This window comes from Triticum dicoccoides, chromosome 3B (genome assembly GCF_002162155.2).
Source record: "Triticum dicoccoides isolate Atlit2015 ecotype Zavitan chromosome 3B, WEW_v2.0, whole genome shotgun sequence".
NCBI classification, from domain to species: Eukaryota; Viridiplantae; Streptophyta; class Magnoliopsida; order Poales; family Poaceae; genus Triticum; species Triticum dicoccoides.
Window position 1 is genome coordinate 126,750,696 of NC_041385.1, and position 20,811 is coordinate 126,771,506.

Below are 20,811 nucleotides of genomic sequence, written 5' to 3' on the forward strand. Positions count from 1 at the left end.
CGGTCTTTATTACCCGTAAAAAAATAATATATTGGGTCTTTATGTGTAACAAAGCTATCCACATCGGTATGTACCGATCATCTAGTTTTTGTTTTCTTACTTCTACTTTGACACATAAATTAGATTATTTTTCAAGATGAATGTTATATACCCATACCTTCTCTAATGCACCCGCAGTCAATAGTGCAAGCTTAACATGCGAAAGTACCTTTCTGCTTCCGAGCTCAAATGAGCTTGGTGAACAGTAAAATTGAATTTAAAAAATCATAAAAAATCGATTTTTTTTGGAAGAAACATTGATGAAAGGTCTAAGTGTTTGCAAACATTCATCATGGAATCACATTCCTGTAAGGCATGAAAAAAAAACAAATTCAGTGCTTCAAAATGCTTTTGAAAGTAGCATTTTCAGAGTATCGATTTTTTTGCCACGCCTTCTAGGAATGTGATTTCAAGACGAATTTTTGCAAGTACTTACAACTTTTGTCAATGTTTCTCCCAAATTTGTTTGGAATTTTTTCAATTTTGTTTTGATTTTACTGTTCACCAAGCTCATTTGAGCTCAGGTGCAGAAATTCTGCGTCCCTTAACATGATGCATCACTACTTTTTTTTGACTATTTGATGCATCACTACTTCATAACATTACTGATTACTCACTTCATTTTCTTTTACTTTCTTTAGCCACACTCGTGTTGATTGAAAACTACAATCAGTTAACCACTTTCAAAGTATTTGGGAGTAGAAATGTAGCAGTAACAAACACTGTTAATTTTCTCAACTGACAAATATTTTGAAACGGATTCTCCCGAGGACAAAGATGATAATAGTGAAATGGGGAATAACATGAAATTTGTAGTTTGACGACTCTCATGGAATTAAGCCAGACATGAAGAAAATGAATACTTACTCTTCTTCTCTCGGATCCCACTGCCGCTTCCATCTAATATAATATCACGTACAATTCCAGTCAACCTTATATATAAACTAACGACCAGCTCAACAATCCATAGATACGACCACGTGGTTGCTGTCTCGGCTAAGAGACTGCTTAAAGAATTCATCAGGATGAATGATATTATTTTAATATCTCTATAATTGTCCTCAAGCACCAAGCATGCATGCACTCATAAAGTCTTTCAGATTTATTGTTTACTTGGTCTGCGTGGATGTTGCAGGTCGGCTCACGCCGTTGTGAAGTGCTAGCGACTAGTTTTGCACCATGGTGATGTCTTTGGTGGGCATACATCAGACCCATCTGCTAGTCGCACTCTGGCATAGCGTGGAGAACTGGGAGACGTGACTAGCACAAAGATCCGTTGCTAAAATGGCATTTGAAACACACTTCATATCCGGGATGAAAACTCTTGTTCCGGCCTTTGTTAATCGGGCTCAGCAGCAGCGAACTTGCATCAACTTTAATGAAAAAAAAAGCTTTAATGAAAATGTCAGTGTGCATCAATTGATGCAAAGGCCGGGGGCTCCAACCTCCTTTTCAGAAAAAAAATCCGCGTACAAGATTCTGTGTATTGTTTGCAACCTACACTATAATCCTACGATTCGAAGATGATGTAGTGATTTGATCTAGGTTGGTTGAGCAGTGTCGAACAAATATTGGATGAAAATTCATCAGGCGTGTAGCACTGTCTTAATTTTTAGACGCCTTTTCTTTCCTTTATAGTGAGCTAATGCCACCTGAGAATTTTTGTCAGCTTAGAGCCTCGTTGTGACGACATAGAGTTGGGGTAGCGCCAATTGAAGAAAAACTTGTCCAACATCGTCTGAGATGGTTTGGGCATATTTAGCGCAGGCCTCTAGAAGCTTCAGTGCATAGCGGACGGCTAAAGCGAATTTGACATGGGAGGAATACGTTAAGAGAGACCTGGAGGATTGGAGTATCATCAAAGACCTAGCTATCGACAGGGATGCGTGGAAGCTTGCTATCCATATGCCAGAGCCATGAGTTGGTTGCAAGATCTTATGGGTTTCACCTCTGCCGTATGAGCCTGCAGGCTGAGTCGTGGGTTCATGGGAGGATGCTTACTCACATTCACAATCTCCTGAAAATAAGGATACAAAATATGCCGACCATCTAAATCTTTGGAGGGCACGGCTATAGCCTTCCATCTAGTGATAAATTACGATCTGCATTTACTAATTTAGATACATTTTTACAGCATGTTACCGTTAGGTAGTGTCTAACTTAATTTGTTTCTTTTTCTCAGCTTGAAATTATCATATTTCCTCGTATGTATATATATGTTCTACATTTATGTCTGTTTTCATATTTTGTTAAGAAACTAAAATATCATTTCCTTCAAATTACTTCATCATGATGCCCATCCATGCATTCTAATGTTAATGGCTACTTTTCTGGTTATCATTGGACTTTAGGTTATGCATGTATCTACCTGCACGGGAAACATGCATGCATTTTTTTTTTGAGAATAGCATGCATGCATTCTATTGTTATTTTTTGCATTCTTTTTAGAATAGTTTCTTGCATTTTAGCTTGTAAAAAATGCTGCAGTGTTGGTAATGATAGAAGTCATATGACTATTGTCACAGTTGCTTACAGTGACCAAAGCAGATTTCTTGTGCGGAGATAGTGCCACATCTTGATCTTTCCAAGAGCGGATCAATTAGTGACTCAGGGGCTGTTCGGTACTGCTCCGCTTCCCAACTTCGGGAGCGGAGTTGGCGGAGCTGCAGTTCAAAATGGCGGAGTTGCAATTTTTCTGCTTTGCAGATTCCGGAAGCAGGTGATTACTGAACAGGGTCTCAGTGTACGTGTCCAACTGTGCATCGTGTACACGCGCATCTAGTCGCTGGAATCAATCAAGGTGCTTCTCGTGCCTCAAGCACTTCAGGTGTGTGATGGGTGTTCCTGAGGGATTAATGCAGAAAAAAAAGGTGGTTGAAATGATTGCAGAAAAAAAAGGTGGTTGAAATGATTGCAAAAATGTTGGGCTTCCATCGTTCAAAGTAATTGTATCCCTCGAAGTATCTTAGGGCTCGGGTCTTTGTTTAGCTGGAGACACCTTTGGTCGGTTTTGTACCCATATCTTCCCTCTCCCCCTAATAATAAAAGGGCTATTGCTTCTCATCGTACGTCATATAATTTACCCTATAAGTAGACAAAAATTACCCACCAATGCCACTCGTAAGTCAAAAAACGATTCATTTTTTCAAAGTCTCCGCCATGCTAAGTTGTTTTATAGAGAAGATACCACATATAATTCACAAACATGCGAGCAGTGCATTAGCTAGAGCCTGTTGCTTCCACTGTGTAGGCCATGGTTTGACCCCAGGACCTGCTGATTTTCCTTCTCCTTTTCGTCGCCACCTCCTCCCTGATACGTCTCTATCGTATCTATAATTTTTGATTGTTCCATGCCAATATTATTCAACTTTCATATATTTTTGGCAACTTTTTATACTATTTTTGGGACTAACATATTGATCCAGTGCCCAGTGCCAGTTCCTGTCTGTTGCATGTTTTATGTTTCGCAGAAAATCAATATCAAACGGAATCCAAACGGGATAAAAATGGACGGAGAATTATTTTGGAATATTTGGGATTTTCCGGAGGAAGAATCAACGCGAAACAGTGTCCGAGGTGGCCACGAGACAGACCCCCCTTGGCGCGCCCTGGACTCTCGTGGGCCACCTGTAAGGCGGTTGATGCCCTTCTTTTTGCCGCAAGAAAGTTAATTCTATGAGAAAAATCTGGGCAAAAGATTCACCCCAATCGGAGTTACGGATCTCCAGATATAAAGGAAACGGTGAAGGGGCAGAAAGAGAGAACACAGAAACAGAGTGATAGATCCAATCTCGGAGGGGCTCTCGCCCCTCCCACGCCATGGGAGCCAAGGACCAGAGGGGAAACCCTTCTCCCATCTAGGGAGGAGTTCAAGGAAGAAGAAGAAGAAGAAGAAGAAGAAGAAGAAGAAGGGGGCTCTCCCCCCCTTGCTTCCGGTGGTGCCGGAGCACTGTCGGGGGCCATCATCATCACCGCGATCTTCACCAACACCACCGTCATCTTCACCAACATCTCCATCACCTTCCCCCTTCTATGTACAGCGATCCACTCTCCCACAACCCGCTGTACCCTCTACTTGAACATGGGTCTTTATGCTTCATATTATTTTCCAATGATGTGTTGCCATCCTATGATGTCTGAGTAGATTTTCGTTGTCCTATCGATGATTGATGAACTGCTATGATTGATTTTAGTTGCATGTTTTATTATTGGTACTGTCCTATGGTGCCCTCCGTGTCGCACAAGCGTGAGGGATTCCCGCTGTAGGGTGTTGCAATGCGTTCATAATTTGCTTATAGTGGGTTGCGTGAGTGACTGAAACACAAACCCGAGTAAGGGGATTGTTGCGTATGAGATAAAGGAGACTTGATACTTTAATGCTATGGTTGGGTTTTACCTTAATGATCTTTAGTAGTTGCGGATGCTTGCTAGTGTTCCAATCATAAGTGCATATGATCCAAGAAGAGAAAGTATGTTAGCTTATGCCTCTCCCTCAAATAGAATTGCAATAGTGATTAGCGGTCTAGTAACATAGTCAATTACTTAGGGACAATTTCACAACTCCTACCACCACTTTTCCACACTCGCTATATTTACTTTCTTGCATCTTTATTTAAACAACCCCTAGTTTATATTTACATACTTTTTATTATCTTGCAAACCTATCCTTTCACACCCACAAAGTACTTCTAGTTTCATACTTGTTCTAGGTAAAGCGAACGCCAAGCGTGCGTAGAGTTGTATCGGTGGTCGATAGAACTTGAGGGAATATTTATTCTACCTTTAGCTCCTCGTTGGGTTCGACACTCTTACTTATCGAAAACTGTTGCGATCCCCTACACTTGTGGGTTATCAAGACCTTTTTCTGGCGCCGTTGCCGGGGAGTCATAGCGTGGGGTGAATATTCTCGTGTGTGCCTGTTTGCTTTATCACTATGTAATTTTTATTTGCTGCTCTTAGTTGTTTTGTATCTTTAGTTATGGGTAGGAAACACAAAATACCAAAAAAATAGTTGTACCTACTACACCAATGGTTGAAGAACCACTCAAAATCTATCGCACTCCTGAAGCTTTTTACTTGGATCGTCTTCGATCCCTATGTGCTCGTGCTGAAACCCCCATGCCTGTTATGTGCGACATCGTATATCTAAAAAAGGGAAACTATTATGGGATCAAATTCAACGTGCAATGCTATGCTTGGAATTTATGTGAAATATATGATATTACTTGTTGTTCTGAAAACCCTAAGAAACACCTTCCCTACCAATGTGAGTTTGATAATGGGATTGTATCTTCACATGCTAAAGGTGTTTATAATTACTATGATGTTCAACAAATTGAAGAATTTGTTGCTTTTAAGGGTGCTTATGAAATTGCTTCTTTGATTAAAAAGTATGATGCTACTCTCTACAAATCTGAGAACTTTGCCATACTTGAATATTGTTATGATAATTATGCTTCTAATGTCTATGTTAAACCATATATTGAGGTCTTCTCCGTTGTCCAAGAAGAGACTAATATTTTGCAGGAAGCTATGAAAGAAGAAATTGATGAAACTATGAGCTCATTGGATGAAAACGATGAGGAGGAGAGCGAAGAACAAAAGGAGGAAGATCGAATTGATCACCCATGCCCACCTTCTAATGAGAGTAACTCTTTATCCCATACACTGTTTAATTTCTCTTCGTGCTTACCGAAGGATGATTGCTATGATGATTGTTATGATCCCGTTGATTCTCTTGAATTACCCTTTTTTATGATGCTTGCTATGCTTGTGGCCAAGATGCCAATATGAATTGTGCTTATGGAGATGAACTTGCTATAGTTTATTATGTTAAACATGAAATTGTTGCTATTGCACCCACGCATGATAGTCCTATTATCTTTTTGAATTTTCCCTACCACACTATATCGGAGAAGTTTGTGCTTATTAAGGATTATATTGATGGGTTGACTTTTACCATTGCACATGATGATTTTGATGAATGTAATATGCATGTGCTTGCTGCTCCTACTTGCAATTATTATGAGAGAGGAACTATATCTCCACCTCTCTATGTTTCCAATACGATAAAATTGCAAGAAGCTGTTTATACTATGCATTGGCCTTTACTATGTGTGCATGAATTGTTCTTTTATGACATGCCGATGCATAGGAAGAGAGTTATACTTCATTGTTGCATGATATATGTTACTTTGTGCTCACTACTAAATTACAAATCATTGTTAATTAAAATTGGCTTTGATATACCTTGGGATCCGGGTGGATTCATTACTTGAGCACTAAATGCCTAGCTTAATGGCTTTAAAGAAAGCGCTGCCAGGGAGACAACCCAGAAGTTTTAGAGAGTCATTTATTTCTGTTGAGTCCTTTCATATAGTTTAAAAACAAAAAAATAAAGAGGGGAACCTAAAAACTTTTCAAAAAGCAAAGTGAAAGTGAGAAAGACAAGCATTGTTGAAGTGGGAGCTAGCCTTGAACTTTGTTCATGCTCACGGAAACTTTGTGAATCTTGATTACAGAAATTTTTCAACAAAAATAATTATCCCCTTGTATAATTCCATTGTATTATAAAAATAATATGCCAAGGTTTGCCTTTAGAATGTTTACAATGCTTGTTGGTTTGTATGGTGCAGGATAGAAACTTTGGCTGTAGTGCGCGATTTTACATTTTTAGCTGGAACGTCAATTGGTTCTGATTCCTTTTGAACTTTCTTTCTATACAACTTTTTTATTTTTCCTAATTTTGGTAGAATTTTTGGGTACCAGAAGTATGGTGGATGTTCAGATTGCTATAGACTGTTCTGTTTTTGACAGATTCTGTTTTTGATGCATAGTTTGCTTGTTTTGATGAAACTATCAATTTATATTAGTGGATTAAGCCATGAAAAAGTTATATTACAGTAGACACAATACAAAAACAAAATATGAATTGGTTTGCAACAGTACTTAGAGTGGTGATTTGCTTTATTATACTAACGGATCTTACCAATTTTTCTGTTGAAGTTTTGTGTGGATGAAGTGTCTACACGAGGAGGTTTCGATATGAGGAAAAGGAAGAGAGGCAAGAGCTCAAGCTTGGGGATGCCCGAGGCATCCCAAGTAAATATTCAAGGAGACTCAAGCGTCTAAGCTTGGGGATGCCCCAGAAGGCATCTCCTCTTTCTTCAACAAGTATCGGTATGTTTTCGTATTCGTTTCGTTTATGCATCATGTGCAAGTCTTGGAGCGCCTTTTGCATTTAGTTTTTATTTTTCTTTTATGCACCATGCTGGTATGAGACAGTCCTTGGTTGATTTATAAAATGCTCATTGCACTTCACTTAAATCTTTTGAGTATGGCTTTATAGAATGCTTCATGCGCTTCACTTATATCATTTGAAGTCTGGATTGCCCGTTTCTCTCCACATAGAAAACCGCCATTTGTAGAATGCTCTTTTGCTTCACTTTTATTTGTTAGAGTGTGGGCATATCTTTTGTAGAAAGAATTAAACTCTCTTGCTTCACTTATATCAATTTAGAGAGATGACAGGAATTGGTCATTCACATGGTTAGTCATAAAATCCTACATAAACTTGTAGATCGCTGAATATGATATGTTTGATTCCTTGCAATAGTTTTGCGATATAAAGATGGTGATATTAGAGTCATGCTAGTGGGTGGTTGTGGATTGTAGAGACACTTGTGTTGAGGTTTGCAAGTCCCGTAGCATGCACGTATGGTAACCGTTGTGTGACAAATTTGAAGCATGGGGTGTTTCTTTGATTGTCTTTCTTATGAGTGGCAGTCGGGGACGAGCGATGGTCTTTTCCTACCAATCTACCCCCTAGGGGCATTCGTAGTTGTACTTTGCTTCGAGGGCTAATAAACTTTTGCAATAAGTATATGAGTTCTTTATGACTAATGTGAGTCCATGGATTATACACACTTTTACCTTTCCATCATTGCTAGCCTCTTCGGCACGGTGCATTGCCCTTTCTCACCTCGAGAGCTGGTGCAAACTTCGCCGTTGCATCCAAACCCCGTGATATAATACGCTCTATCACACATAGGCCTCGTTATATCTTCCTCAAAACAGCCACCATACCTACCTATCATGGAATTTCCATAGCCATTCCGAGATATATTGCCATGCAACTTCCATCATCATCATATACATGACTTGAGCATTTATTGTCATATTGTTTTACATGATCGTATGATAGCTAGCATGATGTTTTCATGGCTTGTCCGTTTTTTATGTCATTGCTACGCTAGATCATTGCACATTCCGGTACACCGCCGGAAGCATTCATATAGAGTCATATCTTTGTTCTTGTATCGAGTTGTAATATTGAGTTGTAAGTAAATAAAAGTGTGATGATCATCATAATAGAGCATTGCCCCTAAAAAAGAAAAAGAAAGAAAAAGAAAAAAAAAGAAAAAAAGGGAAAGGCCAAAGAAGCATAAATAAAAAATGGGGCCAAAGAAGCCCACCTAAAGAAAAAAAAAGAAAAAAAAGAAAAAAAGAAAAAGAAAAGGGGCAATGTTACTATCCCTTTTCCACACTTGTGCTTCAAAGTAGCACCATGTTCTTCATATAGAGAGACTCTTATGTTGTCACTTTCATATACTAGTGGGAATTTTTCATTATAGAACTTGGCTTGTATATTCCAACGACGGGCTTCCTTAAATGCCCTAGGTCTTCATGAGCAAGCAAGTTGGATGCACACCCACTTAGTTTTCAGTTTGAGCTTTCATACACTTATAGCTCTAGTGCATCCGTTGCATGGAAATCCCTACTCCTCTCATTGACATCAATTGATGGGCATCTCCATAGTCCGTTGATTAGCCACGTTGATGTGAGACTTTCTCCTTTTTTGTCTTCTCCACATAACCTCCATCATTATATTCTATTCCACCTATAGTGCTATATTCATGGCTTGCGCTCATGTATTGCGTGAGGGTTGAAAAAGCTGAAGCACGTTAAAACGTATGAACCAATTGCTCGGCTCGTCATCGGGGTTGTGCATGATGAGAGCATTTTTGTGTGACGAAGATGAAGCATGGTCAAACTGTATGATTTTGTAGGGATAAGCTTGCTTTGGCCTTGTTGTTTTGAAAAGACATGATTGCTTTATTGGTACGCTCGAAGTATTATCGTTTTTTATGTCAAATGATATACTATTGCTTTGAATCACTCGTATCTTAATATTCATGCTATGATTAGACACATGATCAAGATTATGCTAGGTAGCATTCCACATTAAAAATTATCTTTTTTATTATTTACCTACTCGAGGACGAGCAGGAATTAAGCTTGGGGATGCTGATACGTCTCCGTTGCATCTATAATTTTTTCCATGCCAATATTATTCAATTTTCATATATTTTTGGCAACTTTTTATACTATTTTTGGGACTAATATATTGATCCAGTGCCCAGTGCCAGTTTCTGTCTGTTGCATGTTTATGTTTCGCAGAAAACCAATATCAAACGGAATCCAAACGGGATAAAAACGGACGGAGAACTTTTTTTGAAATATTTGGGATTTTCCGGAGAAAGAATCAACGCAAAACAGTGTCCGAGGTGGCCACGAGACAGGGGGGCGCCCACCCCCTGGGCGCGCCCTAGACTCTCGTGGGACACCCGTAAGGCGGTTGATGCCCTTCTTTTTTCCGCAAGAAAGCTAATTCTATGAGAAAAATCTGGGCGAAAGATTCACCCCAATCGGAGTTACGGATCTCCTGATATAAAGGAAACGGTGAAGGGGCAGAAAGAGAAAACGCAGAAACAGAGAGATAGATCCAATCTCGGAGGGGCTCTCGCCCCTCCCACGCCATGGGAGCCAAGGACCAGAGGGGAAACCCTTCTCCCATCTAGGGAGGAGGTCAAGGAAGAAGAAGAAAAAGAAGAAGAAGAAGGGGGCTCTCTCCCCCTTGCTTCCGGTGGCGTCGGAGCACTGTCGGGGGCCATCATCATCACCGCGATCTTCACCAACACCACCGTCATCTTCACCAACATCTCCATCACCTTCCCCCTTCTATCTACAACGATCCACTCTCCCGCAACCCGCTGTACCCTCTACTTGAACATGGGTCTTTATGCTTCATATTATTTTCCAATGATGTGTTGCCATCCTATGATGTCTGAGTAGATTTTCGTTGTCCTATCGATGATTGATGAACTGCTATGATTGATTTTAGTTGCATGTTTTATTATTGGTACTGTCCTATGGTGCCCTCCGTGTCGCGCAAGCGTGAGGGATTCCCGCTGTAGGGTGTTGCAATGCGTTCATGATTTGCTTATAGTGGGTTGCGTGAGTGACTGAAACACAAACCCGAGTAAGGGGATTGTTGCGTATGAGATAAAGGAGACTTGATACTTTAATGCTATGGTTGGGTTTTACCTTAATGATCTTTAGTAGTTGCGGATGCTTGCTAGTGTTCCAATCATAAGTGCATATGATCCAAGAAGAGAAAGTATGTTAGCTTATGCCTCTCCCTCAAATAGAATTGCAATAGTGATTACCGGTCTAGTAACATAGTCAATTACTTAGGGACAATTTCACAACTCCTACCACCACTTTTCCACGCTCGCTATATTTACTTTCTTGCATCTTTATTTAAACAGCCCTAATTTATATTTACATACTTTTTATTATCTTGCAAACCTATCCTTTCACACCCACAAAGTACTTCTAGTTTCATACTTGTTCTATGTAAAGCGAACGCCAAGCGTGCGTAGAGTTGTATCTGTGGTCGATAGAACTTGAGGGAATATTTATTCTACCTTTAGATCATCGTTGTGTTCGACACTCTTACTTATCGAAAACTGTTGTGATCCCCTACACTTGTGGGTTATCACTCCCTAGTCCGTGTTCATGGGCCGGTCCGCAGAGCGTGACGCACCTATTTTTAAAAAAAATTGTCTTTCGTCTTTTGTCTTTTCTTTTCTTTTTTCTTTTTTCCTTCTTTAAATTAATTTGAGATTTTCAAATGTCAAAACGTTACAAATTTTGAAAAACATGTTCGACAAATTATAAAATGTTTGTGAATTCAAAAATGTGTGTGAAATCATATTTTTTTTGTAGTTTTAATAAATATTAGTCATTTTACAAAACTGTTCACAAATTATTAAAAAAATACAATTTGGAAAAAAATGTTGGGAAATAAAACCATGTTCATGATTTTGAAAGAATAATCGTGTATTAAAAGAAAATTTGTGAATCTGACAAAAATGTCCATGAAGTTTTAGAAAATATTCAAAAAACTAAAAAAAATGTGAGTTTGTGGTTGATGAGATTTGTTTTTAAAGTGTGCCGTGCAGTGGCAAGCTCATTGCCTTACCATGTCGAATACATTGCGATCACGTGGACATCGCGTTCATCATAAGCGAGGGTGGGAAGAAAGACAAGTGGCAACATGACGGGTCACTGTGTTAAAATAGATGATGCTCATATATCAGGGTATTGAGTCATGCTTATTTGGCTAGCGTGTATTTTTTTCTCTCTCTTGTTGCAACGCACGGGCATGTTTGCTAGTAACCTTAAAAGGAGAAGGTATCCAGTATAATATGAAAAACTACTGAATTTTGTCAACTTTTGTGGCTTAGTTGAGGTTCTAAGCAAGGGGGGACATATATGATTTTCCTGTCCGAGTGGCGTCTAAACCCATCTAGGGTAGAAAAAATGAGAAGGAAACTATAGATGGACCGTGTGGAGGTCCATGAGAGCAATGGTGCTAGTGGTAGGCTGTTGTTATTTTGGTGTAGTCCTGTGATAATTCATGTGTTCTATAAAACCCAAAACTGCATCAACGTAACAGTGGAACCGTCGGATGATGAGGTTTGGAGGTTGACGGGGTTCTATGATGAACCTAAGCGGGAAGATAAGCATCTTTATTGGGACTATATCCTAGACTCACATCATCAAACTCGACTCCTCTGGGTTGTGATTGGTGGCTTTAATCAGATTTTATACTCTTATGAGAAAGAGGGACGAGCTCCACATCCGATGCACATGATGCAAGATTTCTGTGATGCTCTGATTGACTGTGAGTTGAAGATAGGGGGTTTACCGGAGATCAGTTTACATGGAGAAGGATGAGGCCACGGGAACGACTGGATACGGTTGTTTGTAATGGAGAGTTTCATGGTGTATTTCCAAATGCAAAGGTTGTAACCGCAGAAAACAAAAATCTTACCACAAAACTGTTTTCCTGGATACTTAAGGGGCTGTCGGAGGTAACCTGCAGCAACCGAGAGGATACAACCAGTTTGAAGCTCGTTGGTTGAAGGAAAGGGACATGGTTGGTGAGAGATGCATGGGAACAAACGAGTCCTACAACATCTATTGTGGTGCGTACTGGTGCCGTTCACAAATAAATGCATGCATGGGATGGTGAAGTCTTGAAGGCGCCTCAACAATGTCTCAAAGTTCTAAAGGCAGAGTTGAAACTGAGTATGTTTGTACTCACGTTTGCTTAATTTATATTTTGCAAAGGAGATTTCGGTCTCACTAGTAGTTCCACGTGGACTTTGACGAGTGGGAGGGTCTTGTAGTCAGTCAAATTTCTCAGCCTTTTTCTTTTGTAGATGTTTATACTCAGACATATTTTGCTTCCATTGGTTGTATGCTTTGTATGATGGGTCATGTGACCCCTGTTTGTAATACCATGCTATGTATGGCTCTTTGAGCCTCTTAAATAAATACTTTGACTCGTAGAGTTATGTTGTGATGCCATGTTGTATCTATACATATTGTGCATATTGTGTGTATATTTTGAAATGCATTGGTATGTATGGGACTCAACACCTAGTTATGTGCCTTGGTAGCCTTTCCTATAGAAAAATGCCTCCTAGTGCTTCCATTGAGCCTTGGTAGTTTGTTATTGCTCCGGAACACATGGACTGACCGGCATGTATCCTTGTTTGCTCCTGTGTCTGTCCCTATGGGGAAATGTCACACATTCTTCCTTTGAGTCCTTGTAGCTTGCTACGACTTGGGTTCATACGTTGATGACAGACACATGCACTATTGGGTTACCTATACCTGTCCCTGTACGTTCGTTCCACCTTGGTTATGACTAGTTATGTCGACCCGGATTCTCTGTCATATGGATGCTAACATCGCAATCATATACGTGAGTCAAAAGACGCAAACGGTTCTGGCCAAGGTAAAGGTGGCAGCCGTGGGCTGCCGTGTGTGAGGCCGCAAAGTGATATGATGTGTCTTATGCTAGATCGGTGTGACTTAGGATCGGGGTCCTGACATAGCCCTATACTAAAAACGGAAATTCCATATTCATGGAAACAGAGCGTCTGTTCCACCAAAAACCTCTTTCCAATTTTGTTTCGTTTCCACATAAAAATCCATTTCATTTTTGTTTTGTAAATTCCCGTTTCCGTTTTCATATTTCCTCTCCATTTTCTCTTTTTCTCCAGAAAAGCGGAAAGTTTCGACTCCATTTTCATCCCTACTTCTATGATCAGGACCACTGGTGTGGTGACGGCAAGACTTGCCTCTTCTGGTGTGATCATTGGCTTCAAGGCCATTCTATCACTGAGATCACCCAAGCACTCCCGTGACGCCAACGGCGGTACATACTGGTATGTGAAGGGATCTCCGATTAACTGGATAAGCGACATCCATGGATCACTTGGACCTGCTGCTACCATCGAGTACTTTGGTTTTTGGCAGCAAATCCAGCACGTTGAGCTATCTGTTGTGCCCGACAAGATTACTTGAAAGTGGGCCTCCAACAGGATCTAAACGGCTAGCTCTGCCTACAAGGCCCTCTTGGTTCCACCACCGCGCCCTACTGGCGCCCCATCTGGAAGTGCTGGGCTCTGATGAATGCCAAGTTCTTCCTCTGGCTTGCCTCCCTTAATCGTTGCTTGACCGCGGAAAGAAGGGCACGCCACGGTCTCCCCCACGACCCGTTGTGCAAGTTATGTTGCAAGGAGCACGAGACTCTTGACCACTTACTCATCTGATGCGCCTTCTCTAGGATTACCTGGCATGAGATATTATCCTGGTGCCGGATACCAGTGTCTCTACCTACCGCCGCGTTGTGCTTCTTCCGTTGGTGGTCTGCTGCCGTTAGCACTTCTCAGGCAAGCTTGCTGAAGGGCCTAAACTCCCTCATCACCCTTGTCGCCTGGTCTATATGGAAGCACCTTAACGTTGTTGTCTTCAACGACCTCCGGCCTTCTACCAAGGATGAGGCTCGGCTTTGGGCAAGGGCCGGAGCCATAGGGTTAGAATTAGTGATCCCTGTAGTCTGAACCTGATGTATCGAGGCTGAGCAACCTCTACCATGCTCATGTTGCATTCTTGGGGACGTCGGCTTTGTTGAGCAATCAAGGCCGTCAATTTAACTTGTCGTGGTGTGAGCGAATGAGTCGACAAGGGGTGAATCATCGACAAACCAAGACCGGAGAGATATGGAAGACAAACAATCAAGATTAGAAAGAGATTGTTAGTAGTAATCTTGAGTTTGTAGTGCAGGTGTTAGTGCAGTACTTTTTCAAGGGATACGTCAAAGATTGACGCATCGAGAAGATAGATAGAAGATGCCAAGAAGGGCCAAGTATTTTACAAACCCCACCACGGCTATAAAAGCCCTAAATCCTCATGCGGATTACTCACCCAGATCCTCCCTATCTTCCATACAAATGACGGAACCTGTTCACGAAGCAGGTCGGCCGCTCTCCCAGTCTTGTGCAGGTGTTAGTGAAGTACTAGCGCGTGCATGTACGGTTTGTGCTTGTGGTCATGTAGTCCGGTTAGGACTTTGTCAAGTGTTTGTGGTACTAGGTTTAGTACGTGTGAGTCGAGGAGTACTACTTTGGGTAAATTTAGTTCAGGTTGGTTTGTGTCCTGGCTGTGTACGGAGCCGACTACTAGTCTGGGTAGGCTTCTAGCAAGAGTCCGTATAGGTCTAGGTTATTTGGGTCGTTGCTCCTGCGTGTATATATATGTGCAATGCAGGGTTAGCTTTTGATGTACCATGGGATATTGAGAGGAATAAAGAAAATACAGACATGACACTGCGCCCTTGGCCACAAAGTTTTCATGTGCACGTGTTGGTCGTGATTTTATGTGATCAATTTGTGGGCGAATCCCAATAGGCTTGTGTACACGCCCCCTCGAGCGGCACCCTATAACTTCTTTTCCCCTATCAATTAAATAACACACACTATTGTGTATTCATGAAAAAGAAATGTGTGTGCAATAAGGCAATGCCAATATTAAGATAGATTTTTTTTTGAAAAGGAGCATGACCCCGCCTCTGCATCTAGATAAAAGTACTATGCCATCTTATTTATTTATTTTGACACATTATGTTATCTAGGTCAGCATCCACAATGCAATGTCCTTGGTATCTAGAATATTTAAATAAGAGCCACTCACTACCTGATTTCGTGGCTTATGGTGAAGCCACGTCATCACTAATTTCTCAAGTTGTTGTGCGCGTTTTCCCTGTAGCTAGCCTGGCTTTGGTCGTGCAGTAGGTCACGGAGGGTCGCACTATGTCGGGCAGGGTTCTCTCATTTTTCATGCATCAAGTCCCACTCGAAGCCGTTGTCGCTTCGTCAGCCCCCACCAATGCCTCCTCCATTATATCCTCTCCATCCCCTCGTCGATAGTTTAGCAGGTAGAACCACGCCTTTCTCCAAGTCGCCTACTCTTACCCCGGTGCCGCCATGGGTCAGCGTTATTCCATCTAGGTCGCCCATTATATCGAGAATTCGCGTGGCTGAAGCTGAAGTAGCTACTTTCGAAGTAACAGAAAGAAAAGCAACGACTGGAGTAGGAGAGTCAGAGTCGAAAAGAGGATTCCTCACTTCTTTTAAACAAGAATCTAATAAACTAGAATTGAGTCAGTGGAAAAAAGGATCTTTCGTGTATAATCCTGCATAATCTCCACTGCTGCCTCCACGGGCCAGCATTGTTCCACCATGATCACTCCCTGATGAATTCCTCTCAAATTTCTTATATTTTTCTTCGATTCGTGGCCTCGTGTTTAGTTTCTTGCTCCTCCATTATTACCTTGTCGCAAGTGGTGCCGAAGTCGTGGAACTTACTTGCGTAGTCGCGTTCACCTCCTTCATGAAAGCATTGTAGGTGTAGAACAGGCCTCCCCTCACCCACTCTGGTTGCGGTCGCTCGTCATTGAGTTGAACATGTTGCCGGACTGCTTCCTGCTGGCAATGCCACGATACCCTACAAAGGTTGTACAACTTCAACCACAAGACCTACTTAGTCCCATTTGTAAATTATACTCGAGTGTATATTCACTGTGAGAAAACTCAGAAGTATTCTTTCATAAGGAGGCCCTGTGGGTAGGTGCGTACACCTACTATATTTTACATCCGCTAGTGTTGGGGTTTTGTCATGAAAGTGTTGGCAAGGTACGACAAATATTTTGGTGAGGGCATGGCATATTAGAATGTTAAGGCGGAGACACTGTGAGTTTACACAGGTTTAGGCCGTCTAGGGGAGGTAAGACCCTACTCCTACCTTATTATCTTTATTGTCAAGGTGTTCGCCAAGGATCTAGTGGATCACTAGCGAGATCTTTCCTGACATTTACTGGTCACCCTACCTAGCAGCAGAGAGTGGGGTTGTAGAAAGTAGATATGTCCTATCTTTTTTCCCTATGCCCCGATGGGACCCTCTGGTCCGCCTTATATAGTCGGTCGGCTTTGCATTACAAGTGTGGTTCTCAAGTCCCCCAAAGGGAGGTCTTGAGGGGTCAGATATTCCCGGGATGTGCTCATGCATCCTTGGAGGATGAAGGTCTCAATCTTTGGAACCCTTGTTAGCAGCTCTCGAGTGTTAGGTTTCCTCTGTTGCCTAGAGTGGAACAATGTGGGTCTTGTTAACTTCCCTTGTTCTTCCGCAGAGTCTTTTGAAGTGTGGTGTCCTCATACCTCAAGCTCCAATCACATGATTAATGGAAAGGTGGGGAACCCACAATTTAGTGCTTTTCAAAGGTTTTTTCCTCTGGATACGTTGTGTTGTTAGTGAGATTTGTTTCGGCTACCCGAGGGGTAAGGGTATTGATGGCGTCAGCAAGATCGAAGGTTCAGAGGGTCACATACACGTCTTGTCATGTCGGTGCTTTGAATGGTGGTGTCATGACTCTTGATGATGCCTCGTGTGCGGAGTTCTTTTGGCTTCCCCCTATCTTATTTAAAGGGGTCAGAAAGAAATGGAAGAGTCCACTGTGTCCCTTCCTTTGCCTCCCCCTTAGGATCTCTCATCTCTCCCTACGCTACCTCACCACCTGAGCCCCACCACTAGAGGTTCCCGTGACCATGTTACGATTTTCCCTTGGCCATAATGGAGTATTATTTCCCTTCTCCTTTGATCCCTAATCTAGGGTCCCGCCAGTAATAGTTGCCCCTACGGCGGCCTCACCTCTTCCCGAGTCGGACGATTGGTTGAACTCTACCCTGCTGACTCCTTAGCTAGTGATTCTAATGGCGGATGATGCAACGCGCGGGCTAACACTCAACATCAACATTGCCAATGCCGAGGGGGGATAAGAGGCGGCGAAGGAGGCACCAAGGTAGAGGAAGAAGGAATTGATGTTGCTACCTAGGAGCATAAGGTTGATATGATTGGATATTTACATGTATTAAAAAATATTTCAATGATGAAGGCAATCTTTCGGTTACATCACAGCATATTTGGATATATAAAACTGATTTAAAGAGAAAGACATATATCGAACGTGGAGTGTGTGATCGCGAGCTCACAGGAGCTCGCTATCACGCCCGTCCAGAATAGCTGTGAGATTCGGATGCATTGAATGCAGATGTCAGACACGGGATGGGGAAAGCTCGTATACTCCCTTATACGGGCCTGACGTGTGGGCCCTCAATGCACAGACGTTGCGACGGCCTGGACGGAGCGAGCTCTGAGCCGTGGCTCGAGACGTCGCTGCCGGTCTGATCCGTGGACCAGATCAGGGGCTTTCCGCTAGCGCCGGCGGTAGAGACAGTAAATGCAGTAGGTGGGCCTTGGGTGGGGGTTGGTTGTGGGCGGTGAAGTTGGATTAGGGCTCCATCTAGGGCGGCTACACGGAGGAGAAAATCTATTGCGGCGACGGCGATTCCGCTGTGCAGCAAGATCACGCGTGCGGCGGCTGCCATGGAGTTCTTGATGCAACCGATAAACAGGTTAGGATCTGTCCGATGCGGACTTCTTTCCCGTCGATTTGAATACTTTTTTTGTGGGTGATTGTGATTGTGATGCCATCTGCTTCTGGATTGTTTAGAACTCTGCTGGAGGAGGTGAACCACAACAACAGCATGATGGAGCCCGTGAGGTTCCCAGTCACCTCTCCGCAAAGATTGAGCTGCCAGCAGCGCAAGTTTCTAGTGCGGACGGGCAGATCTGTCGTGGCGAGGCTGCTGCTGATCCTGGGAGTGCAGGGAAGGCTCAGAGATCTGAGCACTCTGTAGAGCAATTGGACCCAAAGACTCCGAGCTGGGCACAAAGGTAATACTGATTTGCAGACTGACATTGATCTTCATTTAGTATAACAGGCATAGACTGGAACCTGTAGCTATGTAATTCAGAACATACTGCTAGGTGCGCCTGAGAAGCATGTTCGCTTTGTGTAGAAACAAATTACAGTAGAAAATTTAAGCATGACAAAAATTCGTGGAACTTGTCATCCGCTCATGATGATCAGTGAGTCATCCGCTCTGTATGTTAGCTTTGTTGAACCCGAGAAAGTCAGTTGCAAGTAATCTGGTGTTTGCTTTTTGCAAGGGAGGCCGCTGATCCGAGCAAATATGCCAACCTAGAGACATGCTGGGAAAATATACACAAGAGCTATGTTCGAGCAATTCGGCCACATCCTTTGTGAGTGAGGTGCATATCAGGTGGAGGAGATAGAGAAAGGTAAAAGATGTGTTGCCATACATAATGATGCAGTGCTTAGAGAGAAGTGGTGCAGAACTTCATACAATGTCACAGTTATTGAAGGAGGCGAAGAATTTGATTGTGAGTGTGGCCAGTTTGCACACATGGGTCTGCTGTGCAGCCATATCCTAAAGGTAATTTACATGGCAGTATGGTGTGCATATGTTATCTGGTCTAATTTTCACTCTTATCGTTTGGATCGGCACTAAAGTTGAATTATGTGAATTTGTCTCCAAAAAATGTGTAGGTACTTGACTTCATTCGTGTCATCGAAATGCCAAAGAAGCACATAGTTAAAAGGTGGACCAGAGATGCAGGAGATATCCTGCCGAGACACCTGATGCAATACCAGAGGGACAATGCTCAAGAAAACCCATTTAGTTTCCGGCATTTCAATATGTACATGCAAGCTATGGAGCTTCTGCGGATGGGAGACTCAAGTGTGGCAGCTTATGAAAACCTGATTTCATTGTTCAAGCACTGTGCTGCAGAGATGAAGCCATTCACAGACATCCGAGATGGTCTGGGTCTCGAAGACAGGCTAGCGGACAATATAAAATATCCGAATAGGGTACAATCTGAAGTTGATATACGTCCAAGGGGAGGAACTCAGATTACAGTGGGTGATGGTGACAACAACTCAGCTAACGAATCTGCAACTCTGCCAACAAAGTTATTACCACCGATTAAAAGAAAGCAAGTGGGCAGACCAACAACAATAGGGAGAAAGCACCATATGAGGGATTAAGTAGTTGAGATATGTCGCACTCACACACTGCTTCTATTCATCCATCATAGGTACATTTATACACTTTACAGGAGAGGAAGCAGGAGAACGTGGGAGAGTACAACGGCCTTGGCCGGCTATCGCTACCATGCAGGAGAGGATAAACATGAAGTACGTGGGCTGTTGGAGACGCGCACGACGCTGGCTGCATGGCTAGCGTCCTGACGAGAGGGACGTGGGCACGTTCCAACACCCCCCCGCAGTCGAAACGTGGGGTTCGTCGACGTTGAGATTGGACCGGAAGTCGAGGAAGACGCCCGTTGGCAGCCCCTTGGTGAAGATGTCGGCGAACTGCGAGCTCGTTGGTACATGGAGAACACGGATCTCACCCAGTGCCACACGCTCGCGCACGAAGTGAAGGTCGATCTCGATGTGCTTCGTGCGTTGGTGTTGCACCGGGTTGCTCGACATGTACACAACACTGATGTTGTCGCAGTAGACGACCGTGGCACGGGACGGCGGTTGGTGGAGCTCGCCGAGAAGTTGGCGTAGCCACACCGACTCGGCGACGGCGTTGGCGACCGCCCGGTACTCGGCCTCGGCGCTCGAACGAGAAACGGTGCTCTGCCGTTTAGATGACCACGTGAGGAGGTTGGAGCCGAGGAAGACACAATAGCCCGAGGTGGACTTGCGCGTGTCAGGGCAGCCGGCCCAGTCGGCGTCGGAGTAAGCCACGAGCTCGGTGCCGGCGTCGCGATGGATCCGAAGGCCGAGGTGAGTCGTGCCACGCAGATACCGGAGGATGCGCTTCACCAGCTGGAAGTGGCAGTCGCGGGGGGGCATGCATGAACATACAACACTGTTGAACGGCATAAGAGAGATCGGGCCGCGTCAACGTGATGTACTGCAGCGCCCCAGCCAGGCTGCGGTAGAGCGACGGGTCGTGGAAGAGCGGGCCAGTGTCGGTGGAGAGCTTGGCCAGCGTGTCGACCGGAGTGGAGATGGGCTTGCAGTTGAGCATGCCTGCACGGTCGAGGATCTCCAGGGCGTACTGTTCCTGGGAAAGGAACAAGCCACGCGCAGTGGTGGTGACGTTGATGCTGAGGAAGTGGTGGAGCGCGTCG

The 20,811-nt window shown here is 43.2% G+C and overlaps 1 protein-coding gene across 2 annotated transcripts; it reads left to right on the forward strand.

Annotated features, from left to right (window-relative positions):
* The first annotated feature begins 18,053 nt into the window (after nucleotides 1–18,053).
* On the forward strand, nucleotides 18,054–19,926 carry LOC119280963. 2 transcript variants are annotated; one of them, XR_005138229.1, is made up of 4 exons: nucleotides 18,054–18,209; nucleotides 18,308–18,531; nucleotides 18,808–19,094; nucleotides 19,208–19,926. XR_005138229.1 is itself a non-coding variant. In XM_037561633.1 (2 exons), exons 1-2 carry the CDS (start codon nucleotides 19,065–19,067, stop codon nucleotides 19,706–19,708), a joined length of 531 nt encoding a protein of 176 aa, XP_037417530.1. In that variant the 5' UTR covers nucleotides 18,545–19,064; the 3' UTR covers nucleotides 19,709–19,926. The 2 variants fall into 2 exon arrangements, 1 of the variants encoding a protein (XP_037417530.1); XM_037561633.1 differs by lacking the exons at nucleotides 18,054–18,209; nucleotides 18,308–18,531 and having other exon boundaries at nucleotides 18,545–19,094.
* Nucleotides 19,927–20,811: the final 885 nt, after the last annotated feature.

Coding starts and splice junctions, on each gene's coding strand:
- LOC119280963 (XM_037561633.1), top strand. CDS start 19,065: ATGGGTCTGCTGTGCAGCCATATCCTAAAG. Junction 19,095..19,207: donor TGTGCAGCCATATCCTAAAG/GTAATTTACATG, acceptor AAAAATGTGTAG/GTACTTGACTTCATTCGTGT.